Source organism: Ischnura elegans, chromosome 10, assembly GCF_921293095.1.
Source record: "Ischnura elegans chromosome 10, ioIscEleg1.1, whole genome shotgun sequence".
NCBI classification, from domain to species: Eukaryota; Metazoa; Arthropoda; class Insecta; order Odonata; family Coenagrionidae; genus Ischnura; species Ischnura elegans.
Genome location: NC_060255.1, coordinates 92,784,047 through 92,794,492, shown reverse-complemented (window position 1 = coordinate 92,794,492; position 10,446 = coordinate 92,784,047). Strand labels below are relative to the sequence as shown.

The 10,446-nt window shown below is 40.5% G+C and overlaps 1 protein-coding gene across 1 annotated transcript; it reads right to left on the bottom strand.

Annotated features, from left to right (window-relative positions):
• Positions 1-759: 759 nt before the first annotated feature.
• LOC124166826 (piggyBac transposable element-derived protein 4-like) lies at positions 760-3,334 on the bottom strand. Its single transcript, XM_046544522.1, has 2 exons — positions 2,681-3,334; positions 760-2,588 (listed from the first exon to the last, which is right to left on the bottom strand). Exon 2 carries the CDS (start codon positions 2,556-2,558, stop codon positions 801-803), a length of 1,758 nt encoding a protein of 585 aa, XP_046400478.1. The 5' UTR covers positions 2,559-2,588; positions 2,681-3,334; the 3' UTR covers positions 760-800.
• Between the last annotated feature and the right edge of the window lie 7,112 nt (positions 3,335-10,446).

Here is a 10,446-nt window from a genome sequence, read left to right as displayed (position 1 = left end):
AAAAAGTATCTACATCCTCCCTTTGATGTGCATCATAGACTAACTAATTTAATACTGTGGTGGTCCATAATTCTACGAACAGCGTCACACATTTCCACTGGAAAATGTCATTCATTTCAGTATTTCTCTTCCTAATCCTCCCATAACCGTACCTTGCCAAACACCACTTACGAGTACCTTCAATTAATAATAAAAAAAGAGCACCTTCATGAAGCAATGAAGCAAAAGTTACTAGACATAAAAGTTTCAGCTTAACGTAACATTATACAAGATTGGTTTCACTTAAACCAACACGGGTAGGAACTTGCTGACTTAAATGCTGGTGAACGACTCATCACGGGTGAAGGGATAGACTCAACAGAGCAGAATCATTCAACATCTACAGTGTACCATTTAACCCTCGCCACCTGTTACTAAAAAAATTACGTCCTACCTACTTGGGGTCTTTTTTGACCCCATCGTGGATATTATTTTTTTTAATGAAAAATAATACTCCAATGACTTATATTAATGAGTATTTTATTTGAACACAAAACAGGTCAATTAACAGAAAAATCCCACTCCAATATATACATTGGATAATTTACAAAAAATTAAAAATATTACAATTTTTAGAATTGAATGAGGACACAATAGAACTACATATTTAAGTACATAGTTTGATTATCTGAATGCATATTTTTAACAATTAACATTTGCACTGTAATTTTAAAACTTTGTTATTACAATTTACAAAGAAATTGTAATAAAAATAAAATATTTTAACAAATTCTGATGACTCAAAATATTTGTGGCAAATTTTAATCTGAATCTTCATCTCCACTACCATTACTGTCACATTGCATACAGATGCTTCTCTTTTGAACATGATTACTACACACATATCTATTGCAAATATTACAATGAGTATTGGTTTTTTTGTCACTCTTACGTGGGCATATGCAACATCTACCACGCTTATTTTTGGACATAATTTCGATTTCATTTTCTGGCAGAATGTTGCCAATCCCAGCATTTTTTATGGCAGTCTGAATTCTTTTTGTTTGGCAACCGGTTTTTCCTATTCGACGATGAATTTCAGGCGTTATCAATTCTTTTGCTAATTCTAAAAGGAACCGCCGCCTAGAATTTTTTCCGCGGAAAGAGGGGTATTTTCTCAAATACATTTGATATGCATTTATACCTGCAAGGTCCACGATATCAAAGAAGATAGTCAATGGCCATCGTCTAGTCCCTCTTTTTACAGAATACTGTCGAGCCATTTGATCCACAGTATCCACACCAAATTTTGTTGAGTTGTAATAGAGAATTACTTCTGGTTTTTTCTTTTCAGAGGAACATATTTCAAATGCCTTATGTTGAGTAGACAATAATACCACTGATTTTCCTTTGCTGGGGACATAAGAAGTCAAAAGTGTGTTATGGGAAAATGCAAAATTTGAGGAATTAATCTCCCTGTTTTTTGATGGGAGCATTATTGGTGGCAATTCCCTGCGATTTTTTCGCATTGTACCCACGAGTGTTAGGGATAATTTTAATAAATCTTGGCCAAGATCAAAACTTGTAAAAAAATTATCTGTGGTGATGTTTCGACCAGACCCACTCAAGTGACTCACCAGATCCATTACTACCCGCTTCCCTTGCTGTATTTCACGCATATCTCCATGTTTACCTGCGTAGATTTGCAAATTTACAATGTACATATTTTCGCAATCCACAGCCATCCAAATTTTAATTATTAATCCGTATTTTCCTGGTTTCGAGGGAATATATACTTTAAAAGCACACCTTCCTCTAAAAGTACATAAATGTTCATCAACAGTGATATTCGGACCCGGAATGAATGAACTTTTACATGCACTAGAAAATAAGTTCATCATTTCTGACACAGCTTCTGCCTTGTTTTTTGTTTCCCTTTTGCGTGCTTCCCGAGTTTCTTTATTATCAAATCTTAAACAGCTTAGAATATTTTCAAAGCGACTTCTTGACATAGTTGCTTTAAAAATTGGAAATCCAAATTCATCTGACCAAAATTCGTTCAAAGGTTTTCCTCGCCCTTTCTGAACACCGTATGTGATACACAGGCCAAGAAAAGCTAAAAACTCAATGGAATCGAGGTTCTTCCATTTGCGTAAGCTTTTCCTATCCTTGATTTGATTTGCCCGTTGATTAGTGTATTGACAAATATTTTTAACCATTAAATCAGTTATAAAGCATCGAAAAAATTCAGATTTTTCCACACACTGAATATGTCCTGGGAAACCTGCGTCCTGCCTGATAATATTCCTGGAGAGTATTTTTCCAGGCGTCTTTGGCTCCACAGTATCCCATTTTATTTTTTCATCTTTACTCACCATGAACCGTGAATCGTCTTTGACATATTCATCTTGTATTTCCTCATCCTCCTCTTGGTCTTCTATTTCCACCTCCATGTTGTCTTCCTCTGCTTCACTTCCATCACTCTCATTTGGAATGTCTTCTTCATCTGAGCCAAATAAATCGGTAAGAGCTTCGTTCTCGCTGTATCCAGGAGCAAATTTGACTCTATAGGCTGCCATAATTAGGAATTATTCCTGTATAACCTAATCCTACATTCGACAAGAGGAGATATGCATAAGAATACACCCTAATAAGTAGGAGTTGCAATTACATCGCACTTGGCAAATAAAACAACACTAACCATTCAACAAATGCATATGCCGTTGACAAAGTGATTTTTTTTGCTTTGCTCTTAAATCCACTAGATGCAATATTTAAAACACATCGATTCCTTCAAAACCCTCACAAAAATATTGTGATTATTTCATCACGGGAGCTGAAAAAAAAGGAAAGTGGAACTACGAGAGGCTTCAAAAACTTCATATAACCTAGTAAATATATGAATCAGAACAATTTCCCGTAAAGGAAATAAAATTAGTACTGAAGTAGTTGGTAGGTAGTACTATGGTTTACAAAGAAACACTTACCGGTCCGCTAATAATTCGAATGTGGGAGATACTCTTGAGCCGGATACAAAGGTTAGCTATGACTTCTGCAGTCGACGGAGGCGTGACCACAAGTAACGATTCTCACTGTATATGCCGAGCTCATATCAGAGGCCGAATACTACTACTAATTGTAAGTAAGTCAAGATACGAGTGGAGAGAACAATTGAGAGAGATTGCTGGTTACAAAGAAAGCACACTGTTGATGAAGAATCAGCTCTGCGAAGATAACAGTTAGATTCAAAGTTGCAGAGCAATGAGGGCTTCTACAATCATCAGAGGAGCGACCACAAGTTATCTCTCTGTATCAGCTGAGCTTATTTCAGTGGACGAATATTACGACGCCCGGAGAAAACATTGACCAGGCCTAGCTGATTACAAAGAAAACACCCTGATGGCGAAGAATTAGCTCTGCGCTGATAATATTTGGGTTGGAAGCTGCAGAGCAAGCTGAAAACGTAGTTTGCTAGCAATCACTTGGTATTATTCAGCTGTTTTTACGAGATGGGGTGAGGCGAACATGATTGACTGCTTATGAGTTAGTCTCCAAGTTCAATCATTTGACACTGCTGGTATGGAATAGATTTTGCTTTTGGTTAGCTAATCCTCTATTCATTTCCCTAAGTGGTAATAAAGCTTTTTCAATACGACGGTGTATATTACCATTATATCAAATTCGGTATTACATGCGAAGGAAATACATCCAAAAAATCCATGGCGATCTTCTACGATGTTCTTCCCTTCTAATAATTTTAATATTCAATATGTTACTCATTTTATGATTAAAATGCTAATATTTATTCCTTACATGACAGAGTCATCAAAAAAGCAAACATTTGTTCAATTATTTATGAAAGACGATGATAATTCACCTCCAGGTGTTGAATCACGATCGAAGAGATTTTAGTTCCACATGCCCTACCTGGGGTCAGAATTGACCCCAAGCCAGAAATTATTTTTTTTTTAGGATTCTTGATGCAAATGCTTTGAAAATGAAAAATGGAATTGATGTAAACTTGTTTTATAGGAGCATTCCTAAAATAATATGAATTAAACTGTAAAAGTTAAAAAGTTATTCACATTTTTCTATGAGCTGGGGTCAAAAAAGACCCCAGGTAGGTAGGGAGGGTTAAGCAACCTCGGATGGCAGGGGGGTCAATCACAACCATGCAAGAGGATTCCCACATGCACATCACATGGTCACAAAAATGTTACATACACCAGAAAACTTCCACACTCCATACAACTAACACTTCCACACTCCATACAACTAACACTTCCACACTCCATACAACTAACACTTCCACACTCCATACAACTAACACTTCCACACTCCATACAACTAACACTTCCACACTCCATACAACTAACACTTCCACACTCCATACAACTAACACTTCCACACTCCATACAACTAACACTTCCACAGTCACGAGAAGGCAAAAATTATCAACCACTCATTAAAGTTATCCGCCCATAAAGCTAGGACATGAAATAAAATTGTCAACACTATCGGATGAGATAACTGAATGCTCAGTGAACACACTCTTGAAGTAGGAATTTAATAAATTGGCATAATCGGAATTGTCTGGTAATACTTCATTAACGTATCTCTGCGAACTACATATATTTTACCATTAACTTCCTTCACATCAGACCAAAATGATTAGGCATAAAAGTTTCAGCTAGAATGGCTCAATACATCCTATCATCAAGAGGTATATTGTCTTAGAATGCAAAGAAACTGCTCTAAAGTGGTTATCACTAGAAATAACCTTTATTAAGTCTTATACGAATTCGCAGGAATAGAAGGATCAACAACTTTGCTTTTTCCACATAGTAATTTATTGACACCGACCATCACTTTTACTTTCAACCTCAGATCTTTCCCTTCGAATGGGAATTTTTCAAGAGTATCTTTGTTCTGAGGCTGCAAAAAAGGATCAAAGTCAAGTTTGCATGCTTTATACAAATTAACTATATTTATTGCTGCATTAATCTTCTCTTGGCTGAAAGCTATTTTCGTGACTTCAGGGTTACCTCTACTTTTGCTACCACCCTGATTGCCTCTTGCTGATGACTGGGAGCTGGAAGGATTGACATATTGACTAACTTCATCACCAGAGCTAGCAGCTCCTAGTTTATGATTACCGCCTGACATCTTGGCAATGTTTCCCTCCAGACTTACTAAAGACTTTTGTTGTAGTAAAGTCTTTGGTGTTGACGGCTCTGTTTTCACAACTACTTTAGGGCTCAAAGGCTGTTGTCTAACTTTCTTATCAGATGACCTTGTTCTTGAAGCAACACAATCCAAGTTTGGAGTCTGTGGCAAACAAGAATAGCCTTCTTTCAAGCCAACCGTATCTCTCTGACCTGAGCCCAAAGGCTAGGAGATCCTCCTCCTCTTCCGATTCCTTTCTGTCTAGGGATTTTTGACTCACTATCAGAATGTCCAACCTTTTCAAAACTAAGAGTTCTGCTAGCAGATGTAGCTGGCTTTCCTCTTGCTTTGTACTTTCATACTCCAGGACCTCCTTTAGATCTAATGCTCGGGCCTTTCGTATAATTATTATCAGACTCTTTCTCTGACATATAACTTCTATAATTTTTATTTGTGGAATAAACAGGGGCTGTTCACTACTACTACTACTACTACTAGCTTATTCTCAAAAGTTCCACGCTACGACCACGTGGGTAAACAAAACCAAAATTTCTTAAAACGCGTCTAGATTCACCATGTAAGAATACCAGTTCAACCCAATTTTAGGAGTAATTCAATTTCGACAAAAGCTTTCCAAGTACCCTCCTAATTTACCCCTTTTAATGATTCTTAAACTGGGAAAGCATTCCTCAGATGCCCCTTCATAAAAATCGGCTCTTAACAATTAAAACATACCGTAGCGGAGAAATAATTTTCGCAATATATAAAGAAAACTTTGCTATTATTCCCCTGTCAAACACCATAGAGGTAGCTAGCGAGATATTACGTAGACGTACCCTATGGTCACAGATTCCCTCGACCGTGCACACGTTTATTACCTTATGTGGTACATTTGCCGCTAATAAATCGAGAATATTTTCTCCTCTTTTAAGTAAAGAGACAATGCATTTGACAATGCATTAAAACAATGCATTTTATGAGAAAGCTTGTGCAGCACAGATTTAAGATGAACAGTAGTTCTTTTGAAAATCTTTTAAACCATAAATTTTTCCTCAGATGCGTTGCAAATTTCCAATTTCACTATTAAAAGTCATTGTCTATATTTTAAAGCTTATTCCCAATTGTTCCAATCATAACTACGACCACGTGGGTAAAAATACCACCTCTTAAAACGCGTCTAGATTCACCATGCAAGAATACTTATTTCAAGGATAATTAAAAAATGAAAAAAAAAAACGTAACCGTTTATTCATTAACTACAACCGCATACCCAATTTGGTCAAAATAGCTCCATTTGTTTGGTTACTGTGGATACTTTAACATACAATCAGACCAATGTAATGAATAGAAATCATTATACTTACCAGGGGCATGAAAATGTGGAGCAACTATCGGCCGCTGACTCGCTGATATCGATTCTCTAAAAAAAGTGTCCTTTTTTTTTTTTTGGACTTTTGGACAAAAAAAGTAGAGAAAATTCTCCAGCTCTGCAGCAGTCATCCTGATGAAATTCCTAAACTGTTGAGAGTTCTATTTGTAACTCATTCACTCACGAAAGCTCCCAAATGTCGCCTTCTATCAATCCATTCCTTAACCCAGATACTCCTCTTTATTTTTTTCTGTTGATGTACTCTATGCCAATAATCAAGTGACACCACCGCAGCAGCAGTTTGCACACGTCTGCTTCGTGGCATTGTAAAAAGCTACTAACCACGGTACGGTAGGGACCACTTCCGCGAGTTCGGTGAAATTGCACCGAATGCTGTCACTTGTAAACGGATTTCATTCCAACTGTCGCAACCAACAGTGACACTAGCTGGCGTGAGAACTCGCAAAATAACTCGCGGCCAACTCTCGGGAAAAATTGCATCTGTGAGTTCCACTGATTGATTTCCACTGATTTATTTCGTCTGTACGACATGTTTCGATCCATAGAGGTCATGATCAAGTACAACTAATTTGAATGGTAAGCAAAAATATATACTCCTTGGAAGGTGATGGGGGAGAGGGTGGCAGGGGTGGGTGTCAGGAGGGGAAGGTGTTGGGTTAGAAACCCCAAGTGGAGGTTGTATTTAGAAACATGAAATCAGGGGGAGACCACCAGAAATCCCTATTTACACCCCAGGAATACCTATGCATGTTTTTGGAATTCCTGGACAACCACAAGGACTTCACACCCGCGTATACGGATGGATCGAAATCCTAATCTGCATATGCTTGCGCTGTATACTCTGAACATAACAAGATTATCAAGACGAGGCTTAATCCACGGTGCAGTATATTCAATGCAGAATTGATGGCCAGTAGGACGGCTCTTAAGAAATATAAAATGAAATTCTGGTTCTTTTTTATCTGTCGTCAATGTGGCCCTCTTTTGTTGTGAGGAACCGTAGGGAGGTCATCATTGCAAGACTGAGAATCGGTCATTGCGCCCTGACCTATTCCTATCTCTTCACCGAAGAGAAGATCCCACCTCGATGTGGCTATTGTGACTGCCCTCTGACTGTGAGACACCTCTTGACGGAGTGTGATGAGTACCAGCTTACGCGGGACAGGACAGGCGTCAGGGGCAACCTTAGAATGTATTCTGGGCGATGACCCTGACCGTCTATGCCGGTCATAGAATTCGTTAAGGAAACTGGCTTAAATTTTACATCAATATTCTCAACAGTGCCGCACTAAACTGAAATTATAGTATATGCTCCCCGCACGGGGGGAAGAGAGTAATCTCTTCCTTTGGGGAGCCGCGCCCCCACGGACCCGAGCCCACCGGGGAGACAACCTCGTCAAAAAACCCTTCGCACGCTAGGATAGCGTCCAGACAGCATGTGACTCTGCTGTGCTGAGTAGCCGATACATCTGGCGTCCAGATTCACCCACGTGTTTGCCGTGCGTGGAGACCCGTACAAGGGGGAGAAGGGGATCCTGGTGGGTGAGTTCTCCGGCTCCCAGCTGGGCGTCGGAAACCCGGTATGGGCCGGAGTTCAATACCCCACTTCGGCCCTGGATTCCCCGAAAAACGGGCGGCCGAGAAGAGCCCAGCTCGGTCAATCGGCTCCTGGCGGCTGGGGAGCTTGGCGGCTCCTTCCGAGCGTACGCCAGGACGGGTTAGTGCTGGAGATATGGGGGTCTCCGTAGGGCGGCCGAAGGTGCGTGGGTTCGGAGGGCCCCCGCGCTGGAGGTTCTAACCCAAAAGAGACCCCCTATCAAAGGTTCCTATATCCCTTGGGTAGCCCTGGCGACCACACCGGATCTCGGTGTGGCGTCCCGAATGTGTGGCTCCGTGGTGGGTGGGGAGCCCAGGGGATGAATTATGTTCTTACTTTCATGGAGACGATTACTCTTCCTCCACCAAAAAGATCCCGCCCGGACACGGGCGGAGGAGAAAAGTCTTTTGAAAGCTCGAAGCGTTTTTGTCTATGAAATGCGCCAAAGAAGGTGACACTCTGAAAAAGGTGTCTCCCTTTTTCATAAAAAAAGCTATGCAATCGATAATTACTGGAGAGCCAAATTCGGTGAAAAAACTAAGAGATGGTACCCTACTAATAGAGACTGCGAACAACATCCAAGCTGAAAAATTGCTTAAAACTGAAAAATTACACGACATCCCAGTTAAAGTCGAGATCCACCGCACTCTAAATACCTCTAAGGGAGTAATAAGTCACTACGACCTTCTTTACGTGGAACCAGAAGAGATCAAGAGAGAGATGGCCCCCCAGGGCGTCATCGACTGCCGCAGACTGACTACGAAGCGAAACGGTGAAGTGATAAATACCACGTCAGTAATTCTCACGTTCGCTCTAGACAAACTGCCCGTTAAAGTCTTCTTAGGATACGAATCTGTAACTGTGCGACCATTCTTCCCTCAACCGATGCGCTGCTTCCAATGCCAAAAATTCGGCCACATCGCACCGCGATGTGAGGGCAAGGCCACCTGCCCGCGCTGCGGCAAGGACAAGCACGATGGGGACAAATGTGCGGAAGCGGCCTGCTGCGTGAATTGCGAGGGTACCCACGCGGCTTACTCTCGCGATTGCCCGAAAATGAAAGAGGAACGGAAGATTATGGAAATAAAAACTATGGAAAAAATATCTTACCTGGAGGCAAGGAAAAAGTTCAAAGCCCTTAGTGCCCCCTCTTTCTCGCGTTCCTTTGCCGCAATCGCCTCTGCTCCAGTTAAGAAGTGCACCATTTCTACACAGACGGAACCTGAAAAGCAGATAGATTTATTAAAAAAAAACAAATGCGAGTAACAATAGCAATACTAAAACAAACACCCCTAACTCCTCCGTAGTGTCTCCCAAAAATACAACAAAGAAAACCACCAGAAAACCTGACCAGCGAGAGAAAACTCCCTCTCCTGGTCCCTCCGGCAAAGGTATGGAACCGATGCAGGAGGACATAGACGAAGATCTCTGTATTTCGGACACAGAGATCGAAAAAGTCAGGAATAAGGGAAGGAAAAGTCGCTTAAAGCGATGATTCCACAGACTTCCGGGCTAATGCTGCTCCAAGTTTCAATATTGACATCCTTTTTTTTCTGTTTTATTTATCTTTTACCCTTTTTAAACTCTTTTTATGAATTTTATATTACAATGGAATTGTAATGGATTTTATCGGCATAAGGAGGAGCTGGCTGTTTTAATAAATGATTTTAACCCTTTCTGTATATGTTTGCAGGAAACGCGTTTTAAAGATACAGACAAGGGATATTTAAAACATTTTAACACTTTTAGACTGGACGATACTAGTGGCCAACGAGCCCATGGTGGAGTTTCGGTTTTTGTCCGGGAGGCTCTTTACACCTCCCGAATAAATCTTAACACACCGTTCCAAGCGGTAGCGGTGACGGTGCACGCTCCCGAGGCGATAACGGTGTGCAACGTTTACCTGCCGGAGGGTGCACCCGTCACCCGTTTTAATCTAGAATCCCTTGTTCACCAGCTACCTCAGCCTTTTATTTTACTCGGAGATTTTAATGCTCACGATCGTCTATGGGGAAGCACCCCGGAACAGTGCAACCGCAGGGGACGTATTTTATCAAGTTTTATTAGTGATTTTAACCTTTTTTTACTCAATAACGGCGAGAAAACCCGTTTTAACTCTTATAGCGGCGATTCTTCCTCCATTGACTTGAGTATTTTATCGACTAGTTTGGTCAATAAACTCAAACTCTCTGTGCATAAGGATCTTAGTGGGAGCGATCACTTTCCCCTTTTAATCAAAAGGGAGCAAAATATAAACCCCGATTTTATTAGACCAGGCTGTTGGATTGTCCGGAAAGCTGATTGGCATCTTTTT